We start from the raw sequence: 18,076 nt of genomic DNA, 5'->3' as shown, positions 1-18,076 counted from the left end.
TGAAACAAACAGCACATTAGAGATAATGTTATCAGAATGCTGTACATGAAAAATGTTCCTTCTATTAGAAGCATTACACTAAGTTAAAAGCTTAAATCACCCACTAAGAACTTCACCTACAGTCAATGGGGGTTGAATTAAATGGTCAGTCTATGTGCATCTATCTATTTGCAGTCTACAGCCTGCATTTGGACTGTTTATTTATTTTATTTTACTTTTTTTGACCATTTTAGTCCCACTAGGCTTGGACTATTTTTAAGGAGACAGAAGCTTGTTATCTGTTCTGGAAATCTTTTCAAGAAATTTATCATACTGACTACGTGTATTTCTGGGCAGGACACCATGAAATCTCCTTTTTTCTTTTCATATAAGCAAGTATTTTTTACAGCTGGCTGAGCTATGACTAACTAAGGCACATGGGACCTTGGTTTAACTTGTTATGTGAAGTATTACACCTCAGGGGTGCAGCACTCCTGTTATAATGTACCGTAGTGTCAGTACTAGAAAAATTAATCTAAACATCCAGCGTTGGAATAGAACCTCCAGCTTTTTATGTCTTTTTAAGAAATCACTTAGTCAAAATCCTCACTCATAGTGTAAGGCACATTCAGATATAATAAATATTAAGGTGACACAATGTCAGAGATGGAATAACATTAGTGATCTTAGAAATAATATTATCAAAAGATACATTAAAAATATAAATGTTACCTTCTCAAATATTCAGGGAGAACTATTCACCATAAGTGATTTTTTAGCTAATGCCTGCAAAACAGACATGATAATCTTAACTGGGGCCATGGATATTTTAATCTAGCAAACTGACTGTCTCTGCTCTGAAATGATTGGGAGGGGATGTCAGATTAATGTAGGCCTAACAATTCCCAGAGATCTATGGCTTGCTAATGATGAAAATGATAGCGCAAAAAAGCGTGACGGGAATTTGAATAGAAATGACAAGTCTAATAAGAATTTTTCACTAGAAGGGACCCCCTTTGGGGCACTAGTATGACAAGATGTTGACGGGGAAAATTTGTTTACGCTTTGGGACTGACTTGAGAGTTGTTGAGCAGATACTTTTTCAGTATTGTATCTGGGTGTGTTACCAAACATAGCAAACTGAAAGGGATGCAAGACACACCATTAATGACAGATTGTAATCTGTTAGACATTTGGAGACCTCAGGTTGTAGACTGAGATGAAGGGTCCTTGCATGAAGATTGTTTCTGTAATTATCTATTTGTCATTCTTTAATTAATGCTGAAGTTGCTGGTCAAAAACTGCTGCTGTTTATCAACCAGAAGTCAATTTTAGGACCAGGCATTATGGACAAAGTATTTTAGCAGATGAAGTTACGAACTATGGACCAGAGTAGCACAGGTTCAAATCTCATTACAGTTACTAACAGAAAGAAACTCAACATTTCACACTAATATGAAACGAGTAGGGTCTGTTTCCTTAAAGCATGCTGTGAAAAAAACTTGAAGAAACAAAGAAAATAAAGACCAGGCACTAACAGAAGTGCATGCACCAGTCTTTGGTGAGATAAAATATCCCTGTAATAAAGGCAACTGATCCTGCTTTTACTTTGATTTAAATAATTCAGTTTTGCATGCAGGATTCTCTAGAGAATACTGTTACTGCAAACTGTTTATAATGCAAACTGTGAATGCCATGTATGTGGATTCTTTTGTATGTATACTTGCATGGGTATATGATTTCATGTATGCATGTGTGTGTTTATGCATTTATTATTGCGTGTGTTTACTAGGCAAGTAGAATGGATACTATTATCGCCCAATTACAAGTACAGCCTGGAACAGAATCAGTAGCACTGAAATGAGACTTTAAAATAATAACCATGCATACATTCCAGGCAGTATAAATACTCTGAAAACAGGACAGTAGTAGTGCAGACATTAAAAAAGTCTAAAAAGCAATACTTTTACAGCAGGGAATCTAATAATGTGTGATGAGATCAGGCAATACATGACATTTAAAAGAAATACACATTATGCAAGGATACTTACAAATAGATACACATCTTACTCTCCTTGAGCCTTCCTGTAGTTACCCCAATATTTACTCATCAAAACCAGGAGGAAACAGTTTTTGATCTATAAGTTATTTTAAGCAACGCTGTTCTTACTATAAATCTGACTAACCTTAGCTATCATTCTAATCTCTCACTACTCCACTAGCGATTTTTCTTTCCCATTATTAATTATTTCAACCTAGCAGTACCCCTGTAGTGATCCTGTAGTGATCTTTTCCTTTCTTACCTTTCAACCTATTTCAATATTTACAAAAAAATGTGTGTACACACACACACACACACACACACATATATATATATATATATATATATATATATATATATATATATATAGTAAATTACTCTGTTCTGCTCTCTGATATTGTAACTTCCCACATATTATTAGTCTGTTTCTCATCTTGTTATATTGTACTGTATTGTACTGTAATTTCTGTAAATTATTGTAGAATACTGTGCAATCATAGTTTGTTTCTGAAGCTTTTCACCCCAGGCCTCCGCTGAAAATGGGCTCCTGACCCAGTCGCACTTTCCAATAAATAAATAAACATAAATAAATAAATACTTAATCAGATGTAGAAAGCTCAGTTCCATAAGTGCAGCATGTGAACATGTTTACAGAAGAGAAAGAAAAGATTTTATGAAATGATATGATCGTTGTCACGTACATACATGCAATTAGGTGTGAATATGAAATGTGTGTGTGTGTGTGTGTGTGTGTGTGTGTGTGTGTGTGTGTGCGTGTGTGTGTGTTTGTGTGTGTGTGTGTGTGTGTGTGTGTGTGTGTGTGTGAGTGTGTGTGTGTGTGTGTGTGTGTGTGTGTGTGTGTGTGTCTGTGCACCTCTGTGTTGTTGTTGTTGTGTCTTTCGGCTTTTCCCGGTTAGGGGTCACCACAGCGGAACTCCGGTCCGCTAATGATTGGTAGTTGATTTTTACATGCCGAGTTTCCAGCCCTGATGCACAACCTTCAACAAAGGTATGCCCATTCATGCATGTCTCCATGCAGAAGACGCTCTAGCTGAGAATCGAACCGGACAGCGTCTTACTGTGAGGTGACAACGTTACCGCAGCATAAAGAAGGGAAAAGGACATATTAGGAAAGAGTTTAGCAACATGCTGCCTGAGCCAAAAAAGAACTAGAGACTGAAACAGAAATAAACAAATATTTTAAGTAAGTACAGAAATACACACTAAAATCCACTGCCAATCATTAGTGGACCGGAGTTCCGCTGTGGCGACACCTAACTGGGAAAAGCTGAAAGACATTAGTTTTACTGTATATAGAATATATTCACTTCCTGTGTTCTCACTGGTCTGTTTACATGGATCACACAGGGATGAGGAAGAGATGATGTTTTAAAAGGCTGACCAGTTCTCTGCTACTTCAGTAGTGTGGCTGGAGCTGTAATGTAGAGGGTTTAACTTTGAGTCCTGAGCTCTGGTTCATGGAACATGTTGATGCACTCTCTCTCTGATTACTTGTGTATTATGTTTAAAAGTATTCCTGTATTTATTCTTTGTGCATTCTACTGCGGTGGTGGTGCTGCAGTAGCGTTGTCACCTCACAGTTAGACATTGCCCATTTGATTCTCAGTTAGAGCGTCTTCTGTGTGGCGACATGTTTGAACGGAAGGTTGTGCGCGTAAAACTCTACTGCCAATCATTAGCGGACCGGAGTTCAGCTGTGGCGACACCTAACTGGGAAAAGCCAAAAGACACAAAATTCTTTGTGCAATCTCTAGTGAGCTTTTGTTTTGGGTGGAAAAGGTCTGCAGACCAGCCCATTTACCTAGTAAAAGCAAATAATTTAAGACAAAGATGTAGTTAATATATATATATATATATATATATATATATATATATATATATATATATATATATATATAGCTAGATATATAGATATATATAGATATACATAAAGATAGAGCTCTACCTATATCCATTTCTGTCTGTCTATGTATATATCTCTATATCTATTTAGGTTCAGTGATAGTTACTGGGCTTGACGCCCTGGAGACCATTAAGTACCCTACCCCAGATTCTCAATTGCTCGAAAGCACTGCCTGGTTCACTGACTTGATCAAGGTCACACAGTAGGCAAATGAAAGTAGAAAGATTAAAACTCTGCAACACTGGTACAGAAAGAAGTTCATTAACAGGTGAGAGCTTTAGTTCACTGCACTAAGAAACTATATAAATGTGAAATTGTACTTTCAGTGTTGTCATTGAGCTATATGTATAACTATCAATCAGGCTCACTTTCTCTCTCTCTCTCTCTCTCTATGTGTATGTATATATACATATACAGACACACAGGTTTCTATATATATATATATATATATATATATATATATATATATATATATATATATATATATACATATATATATATATATATATATATATATATATATATATACATATATATATATATATATATATATATATATATATATATATAATTTCAAATGATGAAATTCACATTTGCATTCAAAGTAGTCAAACACCACTGATTAAAACCAACATACCCAAAAATAAAAAAAAAGAGAAAATACTTGCAACAAGTGTTTTTTGCGGGGCCAAGTTCTCAGACTGATACTTATATATACCAACTCCAAGACTGCGGGGAAGGGGAAAATTCACACTTCTCAGTATTCTGCAATCGCCTAGAAAAAATACTGGCACATTACCATCACCTGTGTTTGCGATTACTTGTGTCTTTAATCAAGCAGTTCAATAACTTGAACAATCGACCACTTGAATAAACACGCACACACACATGCACACACACACACACACACACACACCCGCATGGGAGTACAGATTCAACCCATATTAAGTCCAAACTAAAAAAGTGAGAGGTATATTAGAAAAATCAGTGGCGCATTATTAGTTTAGTAGAACAGAGAGAGAAATATGGATGAAGCAAAAGCAAGTAGGTAGAAGAACTGGAGCAGAAGACAATAGTGTTACAAACCCTTAGGAAAATTAGGGGAGACTATATGAGAACACGTACAACTAACAATTTTATGAATTACAACACTCCTAAATGCATACAATATTATACAAGAACATATTTTACATTTCTTCACAGATATATGTATAGATACAATTATTGTATTCTAGAAGCATACCACTTGTATCTAGCTAAATGTTTAACTGTCTTCAGAGATGAATAAGTAGATACAAACAGAATAGAACATCATTAGTTAAGAATTAATATACAGAGGTTAGGCAGTATTAGGTGATCCTTGGTAGAATCATTGTATCACTGCAAATGTAGTGGATTAGCCTGGGGAGTCACATGGGCATAGCCAGTTGTTAAAGTGTGGGTTTTGAGTAGTTTTTTTAAATTGTGGAGAAGAACCTGTATAAGTTGTGTTTTGGAAGTGAGTTCCAGACTTTTGCTATAGAGCAGGCAAAAAGAGATTTGCCAGCCTCATTCCTATGTTTGATGACATTTATGTGATTTTGGTCTGTTGACCTTAAGGCTCCGGTGGTGGTGTAGGGTTGCATTAGGCCTTGTAAGATGGGGATTTTATTTGGGAGGTAATATAGTTTGTGGGCTTTGGAGAGTTGAGTGGTAAGAAGTAATTGAGGCAGCTCATGCCAGTTGAGCTGTTTGAGGGAAAGACAGTGGTGGGCTGTATTAGAAGCACCTGTGGCAAATTTGGCAATCGTGTTGTAGCAAGATGCCAATTTGCTTTGTTTGCTGTGGCGAAGATTAGTCAGGATTGGTGAGGCATACTGTAGGGTGGATAATAGGAGAGTTCTGGCAATAGTGGCTTTGGTATAATTGGTCATGAATTGCTTATTCCTATACAAGAGACCTAGCTTTTTTGAACTTTGATTGTTTGGGCTATGTGTATATCAAATTTGAGTTTATCGATTACTACTCCTAGGAGTTTAGTGTGTGCTGTTGGGGTGATTGAGGTATTGTCCTTGGAGTTAATGATGAAGTCATTGAGTGCAGGGGATCTACCTGGGCTGAAGAAAAATATTTTGTTTTTTTTTTTGGGATTGAGTAAAAGTTTTATGGTAGAAAACTATGCTTCAGCCAGAGTGAAGCTGTGTTGTTTTATTGTTTGTAGCTTGCTTAGGGTAGGGGCAGCACAAATGATAGTAGTGTCATCAGCATATTGCACTATAGAGGCAGAAGAAGACAAAGCAGCTATCTGATTCGTAAATATGGAAAATAGTAAGGGACCAAGAATGGAGCCTTGAGGGACTCCAATAGATACAGGTAGAAGGGAGGATAGTTGGTTCTGCTATAGAACTGCTTGCTGTCGGCTTAATAAATAGCTGCTGAATCATGATATAGTGAGGTAGTTTAGGTTGAGGGTAGATAGAGTTTTGAGAAGCATACTGTGGTTGACCATGTCAAAGGTCTTGGATAAGTCTAAGAAAACAGAGGATACAAAAAGTCCGTTGTTTCTGTGGGTGTTGATTATGTGGTATAGGATAATAGGGCTGTTGTGGTACTATGGGAGGGACGAAATCCATGTTGTGTTGCTGATATAAGGTTATTTTCTAGAAGGTATTGCATTAGTTGTGTATATACTACTCTTTCAAGTATTTTTGATAGGGGTGATAAAATTGCAATTGGCCGGTAGTTGGTGAGCTCAAGGAAGTTTCCACCTTTGTGGAGTGGAATAATATGAGATATTTTCCAGAGGTTAGGTACTTTAGATTCAGATATGGATCTGTTAATGAGGATAGACACAGGGTAAGATATGGCATCAGCTGATAGTTGAAGGAAATCAGCGGGAAGTTTATCAGCAGCCTGTGTGGTAGGTTTCAATTTCTTGAGGAGTTTAGTAATGAGTTGTGTGAGTGCTGGGGAGAAGTTGTTGTGTAGTAGGGGTTGGTGAAGGAGTGGGAATGGTGCTATTTAAGGTGTTGGATAAGGCTAGGACTGTTTCGGTGAAGAATTTGTTGAATTGGGTAGCGATGTCCTCCATGTCGATTGGTACTATGGGTGTGGGAGTGCTGGTTTTACCTGGGTGTAGTAATCTATTTATTGAGAACCAGAATTTCTGAGGGTTGTGTGTGTGTTTGTCTTGGAAACTTTTATAGTAATTGGTTTTATCAAGTTTTATATGTTTTTTTGGTTTTGTTCCAGAGTGCTAAGATTTGTTTTGTGGTGGTGGTTTTAAGTTTATGAAATTGAGCCCAGGCTCTATCTCTATCTTTCATTATGGTTATGGTTTCTTTTGTTAGCCAAGGGGCATAGTTAGTTTTAATTTTGATGGTACGGGCTGGTGCATGACTGTTTAGAATTTGAGAAAGGTTGAGTTAAAGTAGTCTACTGCCTCATCTAGGGTTAGGTGTTTAAGGGAAGACCAGTCACTGTTTTAGTTAGTTGTTTAGTTCCTTGGTTTTGAAGGTTTTTTTTTTTTGTTGTGAACTATTCTGAGGATGGGTTGGTTATAGTGTTGGGATTTATTTCTAATAAGGTAGGTTGGTTGGTGGTCGCTTAAATTGTCAGGTAGGCAGCCTGCCTAGTTTGCCAAGGTGTGGTCAGACAGAAGTATCCAATCTAAGATGGATTGCCGTTTGGTTTTCTTGTCAACTCTTGTGGGGGGATATCTATGACTTTGGTAAACCCATGTAGGTTAATGTGGGTAGAGGGATTGTACTTGGTACAGTCAGACCAGTCAATATTAAAATCCCCTAGGAGTATAGTCTCATGAGGATGGGAGATAGTCATCCAGTTTAGCAGGTTCTCCATAGTGTCAGTATTGTTTCCTGGAGGATATAGGCACCTGCTATAACTGTGTTTGCTAGAATTTAGTTTTAATTTAGCAAGAATGAGTTCTATTGGCTAGGCTTGTAAAGGCTCCAAGGCAATTAGCCTAGTACACAGCTATGAACCTATGAACCTAAGTCTACAGGTCAAAGCATGGAGTAATGGGCTACTTCCTGGTTAAGAGAAAGAGAGGGGTGCTTTAAATAAAGAAGGAGATGGAGTATCTTTTGATATTATATGACAAATGTAAAATGAGTAGAAAAACTAGTGCAAATATAGTTTTTATTCCAAATATTTTATCAGCTGTATTGGGGAGATGAAAGATTCTTTAGTATATATAATAAAGTCAAAGTCAAAAGTAAATTTATTGTCATGTAGATCTACACATGTGTAGATTATATGAGATTCTGTGCAATCACCTCATTATGAAACAGACAAAAAAGAAACCACATACATAATTTAAAACAACATATAATAATACTACCAACATATTATAAATCAACTCCATACTTAAGTATATAGCTACATATATTCTTAGAAAGACACAGTTGTTAAGATACTAAAAACACAGATCTAGCAGCAAAGTTCAGGTAATAGTATTGCACATGAACCACATACCACATTATGGGTGAACAAGCACATAACAGTAGCAGCTGAAGAAAAAATATTGCACCTGACTTAGTAGTATAAATTATAATGGTCGGCTGGGCTTAATAAATAATAGATAATAATAGTGATAATAGATAATAATAATAGTAGATAATGCCTCCAGTAATTTTAAATTATTTTGATCCCTGGAACTCCCATCAGACCTTGTGCCTTACTGTCCCAATCGTTTGTCTTCTCACCTGGGACTGGGAGACTGCAGCAGGAAGAGTAGAAAACTAGGAACTCTGTCCATCATCCATTGAATGTTAGGAAAACCATCCAGTGTTGTGCTAGCAGCCCTGACCCTGTTGTCGATTAGAATCACTTACAATGCACAGCTGCGCTGACCTGTTTATGCATATGCTCGGTTGGAGTTCCCACACTCTTAGGGCATGATTATTCTCCTCGAGTCTAAGTGCAGAAGAGCGCAGTACTAGGCCTCTCACCAGGCTGGTGCTCCTAAACCAGGATTTTTCAGATTTCCAGTTCCCCTCAACCTGGATGGGAAAGACAATCCACACCTGTGCTCTTCTTACAAGGATAATTGTTTCTCTTATGTGTCAGTATGCATTTCTTAGGACTGACTTTAAGCTGACATATTTTAGATCATCATCTACTCTTTCCACATCTGTTTTTACACTTTGTAAATCTTTTTGTCTGTCAGAGTTGTTCCATATCCTTCTGTCATCAATAAAATAATTTTTCCTTCCAGACAGTTTTTAGATATCCCTTACATAGACTTTGAAAAGAACCAGCCCAGTTAGGGATCCCAAAGGAAGCTGACCTTCATCGGACAGTCATCTGAGTGGACCCCATTACTGTTAGTCTCTATGTCTTTTGTCCAGTTGATCTTTTAGTTATTCTACTCATGGCATGGCTCTGTCCAAGCCTGAGAGTTTCCATGGCTTCACCCATTAATTAATCCATAAATAAATAATTTTCACTTGCTACTAATTTGTATTAATATGTGGTTTAGAAGCATTGCTTCATGATAACATATAATAAATGTATACTTTAATTTCCTATGTTACTACATTGAGGATTATATGATGCACCTTTATATCTTGTGTATTATTTAACTGTATGTCTTGTGTAACTTGTTATTTTCTTGTTGCTATTTATTGAATTGCAGTTGCCTCACCAGGATTCCATCAAAATAGGAATGTCTCAGTTGGACTTTCCTGGCTGATGCCTGTAAATAAATATTTATTTATTTATTTGCCATTTGTTAACTAGGTTGGTCTGGCTGGACAGGTGCCCCTTTTCAGCAGAGACCCAAGAAGAAAATCTCTGATTACAGTAAAGCATTTTTACACTCAAAGGGGTATTTACATATACAATCAAATGCAGCATTTAAAATATGCAACCAAGAGTAGGTAGCATACTGCATAGATAGATAACTACAGATATCCTGGTAGAAAAAGCTCCCATTACAGTAAAACATTTGTGCAATCAATAAGGTATTTACACTTACAATAAAATACAGCATTTAAAATATCCAAGCAAGAGGAGGTAGCATTCTGCATAGATAGATAATCTTCTTTTATATGAATGTATAATATTGTACTATAAAGATAATTTATTCTATTACTGTTATTTCTCTGACTCTTGGTCCAGTGTACTGATCAAAGCCAAGCTACACACTTTTGAGATGAATGTCCCTCTGTCAGCAATGTCATACATATTTTAATACCTTACTTGAATGACTGCATAGCCCTGCCATATTTGCGTATCTTTATAACTTCCTTGATGATTACTGCATACAGCAAAACATTTATCTGCATTCAGTACTGATGGTTTTTGTCTTGTTTTTCAGCTGCTGTGGACTATCTTGCCAAGAATGTGAGTCTCTCTACACAACGGCGGATGAAGCTGGGAGATCACTCTGCTGTTCTGGGGCTCCTACAGGTGGAGACAGGACAGGCTTATTAATGACAAACTGTAAATGCCAACTACTTCAGGAATAGGAGGAAATAAATGTCCTGCCTTCAAATGAGAGAGGATCCTTCTCAAAATGGGGTACATTCACCTTCCTGATATGTGGCCACCTACTAACTGAATCATAGGCAGATTGGCTGCCATGTATCAGATACACAACATGCATCTCTACTTAAATAATGCTGCTTGGCTGTCATTGGCTACAACAGCACTCAGGTGACCAGCACTGGAACTTTCTACTCTGGATGTAGACTGAGAAAAAAAACAACTGCTCCTGTATAATGCCGTGTTGACTGTAGTTGGCTAGAAGAATTCCATTTGGATCTATAGCTCTTGTAAAAATATTGCTGTAAATGTTAAACCATGTATAGGTCAGAGTCAGAGTAATAAAAGAGGGGTATATTGTGCATTGGACAAATAGATGAAAAAATATGTGGGACCAAAAAAAAAAAGTTTTTACTTCCCATTAAACCTTGAAAGATGGGTCTTTGTTAAAGAGACCTGTCATAAGACTGCGGTAACTCTGGGAATCAACTAAGGCAATTGTCGTCAGACTTACTGTACATTTACTTTTTTTCCTGCATCAGATAGATAATTCCAGTGGTATTACTGTTGTGCAGCATGAGTTGATGAAGCTAATATTTTACTGGTGGCCATTTGATAAAAACGTTGACTCGAAAGAATATCCTGATATTCCGAATTATGCAATGCTGTGCATGGGGCACAATGCACATCTAGGATGCATTCAGTGTGAAAATGGTAAAGCAAAACATTTTGAATGCTAATAGTAAAAATCAGAGTGATCACAGATCTAGATAAACTTTGTTATTTGTTTGTGAAATTGTTAAATTCTAAAATGTAAACTATCACCAGAAGATTCATATTGTATGAGAAATGGAACAGCCTGTGTTTATGTGTGGTATAACATTCCTAGCTATTTTCTGCTAAATTTAAAAACATTCCTTATTATGCTTTTGTGATCATATCGTATTCAGTGGAAGTATGGAATTTTATTTCTTTTGCCAAGAATTTACAAGTTGCAGAGGGCCAACAATACAAAGCAAAGGAAAGGAGTAGACTTCCGCAAAGTACTTATACATTGCCATCTCAACATGATGACCAGAAAGATTTGTGTCGAGTCTGTTAGGGTCCAACTATATGCATCTATTGGTGTAAATAGAACTGTTAGTGAATTCTAAGCATTCCTGTAATGTTGGAAGCTTCTCTTTCAATGCAATCTTTTAAATAATTTCACGTCACACTATACGCATACATTTCACTGCAACTGTGTTGTATCATAATACAGAATATACGCTTTCTACTAAAAGCGTATGTGCAGTGCCAGGTGACAGGAGGTTTGCCAGGAAACTCAGCTGTAACTTAAACCCTGTTTGTAAATTTCTGGTTGCATTACTAGATCTAATAGGAGAGCTGCTATTGGCTGTTCTACCCCTGTCAGTGATTACTGGACACTTTAATAAACTACTCATCTTACAATATAATCCTGATTAAACAAATGCACAAAATGAACATTTCAGAAGAGAGAGAGATGCTGCACACATGATCTGCGGACCAAGTTAACTTATGTCATCTCCACTGCATATTAAGGCACTGTCGAGGGAGGTGTGGCCTATCAAAGGACCTGTACCTACAGCCCTAGAAGTCTGTGCTGAAATAACATTATTGTGATTCCTGTTTTTGTTTCTTATCTTTTCCAGATTTTTTTGCCTCACTTATTTATCTCTGCCATCATATTGATGAATCGAGTGGTGAGGCCTTGTATGTCAAGCTGTGTGCCAGCTGTCACACATTTGTGTATACATCTAGTGTGTCTATGAAGGTACACATATACTGAGAAACTTGCATACCATGAAAATGGACTAAAATGTTATGATGCTAAATTGTGTCTTCTCTATGCTTCCCCTAAGACTTACATTTATCTACCTGAGATATTTATAGCACTATGTGATACTTCAAGGACATTCCCCCACCCATTCTCTTGTAGAATCTTTTTTTCTGTGTTTGAATTCCATTTTTGTCCAGCATGTGTGTATATAATCATACCTAATTTATTCAGTTGTATGGCGCAGTAGTGTAGTCAAACTGTGTATTTCCTTACTACCCATGGCCTGTAGAATGCTGCTCTGAAACAGGAGCATAACTGTTATACATTAAACAGAAATAAATTTGGTCACTGTGTTGTGTTTGACTTGAAGCATAGCAAAAATCAAACCTGCTACACTGCATATAAGACTCAAGACAAGAATGCATATATGTAAAAATGTAGACATGAATACTCACAAAAACCGTCAGAAGTAAAGTTGAAGAAAAGTTAAAAAACTATATATATATATATATATATATATATATATATATATAAAGCTTATACAGCCTTGTAGATAGTCTGCTAACTGAAATGAAGCGACAGTGACTGAGACTAGCATTTTGCATTATATGTACTCCAAGGTGTTAAACTGATGCATGAAATTGTTCTAGAACAATGGGGTAAATGTCGAAGGGCTGAAGAGTAAACATAGCCTCCCACTGACCAGTGTGGGTAACTGTAGAGTATAGCAGCATTAAAGCATAAGCCTCAACTGTCCAGATTTTCACAGAATACCCATTTTTTTTCCTGACACCTCATAAAATTTGTGGTTTTCTGCCAAATCATCGAGGACTGGATTCAGTGTATAATGACAGACATTTGAGTTTCAGAGTTCACATCCTTCAGAAAATTCATGCTAATGCAAAATCTGTTATTCTACCAACCTTCCTAGCTTATAAGTTATATTTAAAATCTGTCCCTGACTTTTGGCCTTTGCCATCACCCACTATTTTGGCTTAGGCCAATATTTTTACACTAACATGTTGAGAGGTATGCATTAAAGTATGTGCTAGTAGCTGTGAGCATATTGTGTCTTTCATACCAGGGAGCCACTTACAGATACCTAAAATGTGAAAACAGATCAGGTTTCCAGCAGTTAGCTCATTAGCAGGGCAAAATTTATACCTGAAGAATGAGACGTTAGCCGTGGCAGACACTACTGAGAAAAAAGTACAGGCTTATTCATGGAATTTGCAGAACAGAGTGAATGGTAGAGGGAAAAAGATGTAACGAATAAAGGAGAAATTAGTTATTTATGCATTTACTTATTTATAATGTATTTATTTTGTCAGTGTATGGTATTCAGTTTAGCAGAAACTCTATTATTCAGTTTCGGAAGTTCATGCTATAAAAGCTTTGAAATATTTCCTTCAGCTCGTGTAACAAATTTGTACTTTATCCAGTGTTCAGAGATATGTAAAAGTTCCTATTAGGGAGAATGTCTCATAGTTTCATAGTTTCATAGGTAGGTACTAGGCTATCAGATTTGAGATTCTTGACATAACTATAGAATGCCTTGTGGCTGTCTTTAGAATCTGTGGCGATTTTGTTTTTGCAACTAGCTTTGGATAATCTTATGAGGGATCTCAGCTTCTTACTGAGGCTGACAAGGGAGTCTTTCCAATCTTGGGATTTTACTCTTTTTTGCAACAGTTTCTTCCTTTTGTTGTAGAGTTTGTTTATGGCAGTGGACCACCAGATTGTCTTCCTTTTTTTGGAGGAGAGCATCTTGGTTCTACTTGGGATGGCACGGTCCATGCACTTGTGTATGTGTTCATACAGTGCATTGGTGTAAGATTCAGCCATTGTACTTCTACTTTCCATCTGCATGGGTGTCGTGAAGTTTGCCACTTCTGTCTTGAAAAGCATGAAGTTGGCTTTGGATAAGTTTTTATGGTAGATACCTTAATTGGGGGTGGGGGCGGGAAGGGGACATCTAGGGTGATTAGCTTATGGTCGAATCTGACCAGCAAGGAACTGACCTCTGGTGTGGAACATTGGTCACCCATGTTGGTAATGACCAGGTCCAGGATACTGGTGCCCCTGGTGGGAGTATGGATAAGTTGATCTAAGGCACTGGAATTTATGAATTCCAAAAATCGTTGGGCAAATGTGTTGGTACATGCATAGTTTTCCCAGTTAATGGCAGAGTAGTTGAAATCACCCAGTATTAGGGTATTTGGTTGTACCTTAATACTTTGCAGTATGTTAAGAAAAGTAGAGTGGGAATCATGGGGCATGGTGGGGGATCTGTAGCAAGCTAAAAGTTGGATTGCAGTCTTGCCTAGTGTTAGTTGCACCTGGAGAATGTCGGATGCATTATGTTGGGAAACTAGCCTGGAGGTGTGGATATCCTTGGTGAATATGGACACTCCTCCACCTTTAGTGTTTCGGTCCAGGTTGGGTGGCCGAAAAGTGTATTATGAATTGTAGCCTGGTATTGCAGTGGTGCTATCTGGCACCTTGAACCAGGTCTCTGTCACTGCACAGATGTCGATGTTCTCCATTTTGAGGAGTGCCTTGAGTGAGTGCATTTTGAGGTTCAGACTTCTAGCATTGAGTGGCATTACCCTCAGTTTTTGGTGGTAATTTTGTCGTTTGAACCCTGCTGAAAAAAGGCACTTTAGGTGTGGCAAGAGCCTTTGCCAGTATCCAGAATCCCAGGGGTGACAGGTGCAGCCCACCTCTGGCAAAACATCATGGTCTGTTAATCATGTCATCCCAGGCAGACAGATACTGGATCCCCTTCAAATGACACCAGAAGCTTAGCCAATTTTTGAAGTCAGTCATTTTGTCCTTGTACTGTGGTATCATTCTGGGTGATGGCAGGATGCTACTCAGGGCTACGGTCATACCTGCCTGGCCTACAAGAACTGAGAGCTCCTCCATGTCTCTTTTCATGTAGTCCAGGGAGGTACATCTCAGGTCTTTCATTCCAACATGGACAATGTAAAATAAATAAATAAAATAAATAATAAATGACAGAATCATACTTGTACTTGATGTGGAGTGACCTGAGTGCATGCATTTTGTGGTGGATCCCGGCACCTGACAGGCAGCTGACTGTAATTTTCTCCTTGTTTAGCCTGGTGAGTGGGACATCAGTGTGCCTGATTATAGAGTCACCTATGACTAGTGTGCTGGGTACATTGTTTTGCCAGGTTTATATTATATCCTTGAATGCTTAAAAAAGCGAACACTGATTGATCGAACTTATTTTCGCGAAACTGCAAAATATCAAAGCAGCAGAAACTCGAATTTTTCCTAGGGAAAGAATTTGGTTGTCTGTTTCTGTTGCTTCGGTATTTTCAGTGTTATCGTGGAAAGTTACTGGTCGGATTTAGGTAAGTGTGCGATTGTGTGGATGTGAGTGTTAGGGTGATTTAGGTGAGTTAGGGTTAGGGCTCGGGTTAGGTGTGTGTGTGTGCGATTGAGTGGATATGAGGGTTAGGGCGGATTTAAGTGGGTTAAGGTTAGGGAGCGGGTGAGGTGAGTGTGCGATAGTGACGGACCTTAGGGTTAGGGTTTGGGTTAAGGTAAGTGGGTAGTTAGTGGTGTGTGCATAGTTTAGTGTAGGGTTAGGTATCAGATTTTAGGTGTATGTGTGTGGATTTCTGTTTGTTTGGTGTGCTTGTGTTGTGGGTATGTGTTTTGGATCAGCGATTTTTTTCCCTGGGAAAAAAAATCGCTGATCTGACAGTTCGAGATTGTAAGCTTTTGGTTAAGTTAGGTAGATCAATCAGCATTCGCTTTTTTAAGCGTTCGATGATATAATATAGACCCTGTTTTGCCTTAGGGGCTGAGGTTGAATGGCACACTGGTTTTGTGAGGTATGTGTCACTTGGGTTGTGTTGGGGGTGGTGGTTGTTTGCATTTCAGCTTCAAAGGTCTCTGTTGCTTGGGCAGATTTTTATTAAGAACTTCCGTGAATGCAGGTGTGTGTTTTGTGTTACTATGTGTGGGTTTTGGTGGTGTAGGTTTTGAAGGACTATGTGCTGTGCATGGTGTGTTATCAGTATTTACCTTCTCCTCTTGACTGACTAGTCCAGTCTTGGCTGGAGAGAGCTTGGCTTCCAGCTTGGCTACATAAGTACATCTCTCACAGGTTGTAGTGTTGGGTGGTAGGAGGAGAGGGTTTCAGTATGCATGAGGCAATTGCTACATTGCCCTAAGATGCCCAGATTCACCAGGTGGACAGGAAAAAACACCAGGAGCTGACCCTTAGGCATGCCTGGATAGCTGCTTGCTTATTTAAGTACTAGAACTGTTTTCCTCTTTACTTAGAAAGGAAGTTGAGTGTTGTAGCAATTTAAGGAATATCTAGTGCTTACGAGTTCTAAGCAAGTGCTGAGTTCAAAGAATCAGGTTTGAGTGCTAAAACTGGCTAGATCTAAGGGAAAATTTAAAGAACAGACTCTCTGGCATTGGTAACCCTAGCTAAGTGGTGCTGCGCGATGGGCAAACCCATGCAAACATGAGCTTTTAAGCTAGAAAGTTGAAAGGGATAGAAAGCAGCCCCAAAAGGCCAATGAGGTACAATTCTTGAGCTTGAAACCACTCCTCTAGTGACAGATAGGCAGCTCAATGCTTACCATTCCCACTGATAAGCAGAAAGACTTCCCTCTACCACAACAAGGTCTGGACAACTCAGAAACACAGAATAAAGTCCTGAAACCAACAAATAGTACAGCTTTGTACCTACTATAAATGTAGATGTTCGAGTGTTCACCCTGCTGCAGTCATCACACTTGAGTTATCCTGTCGTCAGGCGGTCCCGCAGTCGGCCAGAATTCCAAAGTCTTGGTCCAGCGTCGGTTGCTGTCGCCTCTTCCCTAATGTCAGTGCGCCAGGGGTATATATAGTGCAACCAACGCCATTTTCTTCAGTTTTTCTTGCCCCAGATATCAGGTGCCTCCAAAAAAGGTGGTCAAAAATTAGTACCGAATGGAGTGACCTCTGCACAAACACAAAATCCCTTCAGCTATGAGCAAATACATCAGTAAGGTATTGAAGAGATTTAGTCATCAGATCAGAGGGGATGGAGGGAGGGTAACCTGGACTGCAGCAGGGTGAACACTTGAACATCTACATTTATGGTAGGTACAAAACTGTACTATGTTCATTGTGTTACCCTGCTGCAGTCATCACACTTGGGTTGAATCCCAAAGCTAAGGTAGGGGGAGGTATCATTGAGGGTTAGTGGAGGCTATAAGGCCCTGCAGAACTGCAATGGCGAAGCCCGCCCTGGTCTTAGAGTAAAGAGGTAAGTGATAGTGTTTGGTAAAGGTGTGTACTGAACTCCAAGTTGCAGCTTCTAAAATCTCATTGGTTGGAACCCCCCTGAGAAAGGCTGTAGAGGTAGCTGTTGGCCTGGTAGAGTAGGACCTAGCCTGTGAATGTCCAAGGAATGCAGGAGTCTCTCACCTTTGTTCTGTGGATTTGGGAAGAAGGTGGGTAAGTGGATGGTTTGATTTAAAGCCACACTGGAAACCACCTTAGGCATAAAGGAAGGATTAGTTCGTAGAGAAACTCTGTCTTGATGAAAAATGAGGAAAGGTTCCACAGCCATTAGTGCCTGTAGCTCTGAAACTCTTCTAGCTGAAGTTATTGCTAGGAGCAGGGCAGTCTTCCATGATAGGAACTGAAGATCTGCAGAGAAAGCTGGTTCAAAGGGAGGTAGCGTTAGTTTTTCCAGAACAAAATTGAGGTCCCATGTTGGTGTAGGAGCTCTCCTGGGTGGTCTAATGTTTTTTGCCCCTCTGAGGAACTGCCTTAGAAGAGGATGTGAAAATAAAGGTGGATC

At 38.6% G+C, this 18,076-nt stretch overlaps 1 protein-coding gene across 4 annotated transcripts in view; it reads left to right on the top strand.

The window, feature by feature from the left end:
* PAX7 (paired box 7) overlaps positions 1–12,579 on the top strand; it is a 352,148-nt gene extending 339,569 nt beyond the window's left edge. For all 4 annotated transcript variants that reach the window (XM_044063057.1, XM_044063055.1, XM_044063056.1 and 1 more), the window contains exon 9: positions 10,267–12,579. In XM_044063057.1, the coding sequence (XP_043918992.1) occupies positions 10,267–10,382 (116 nt within the window). In that variant the 3' untranslated portion in view covers positions 10,383–12,579. The remainder of the gene's footprint in view (positions 1–10,266) is intronic.
* Positions 12,580–18,076: the final 5,497 nt, after the last annotated feature.

The sequence above is a fragment of the Protopterus annectens genome, chromosome 2.part1, assembly GCF_019279795.1.
Source record: "Protopterus annectens isolate FY-2018-M chromosome 2.part1, PAN1.0, whole genome shotgun sequence".
Classification (NCBI taxonomy): Eukaryota; Metazoa; Chordata; order Ceratodontiformes; family Protopteridae; genus Protopterus; species Protopterus annectens.
Note: the sequence above shows the minus strand (reverse complement) of the source record. Positions and strands in the feature narration are given on the sequence as shown.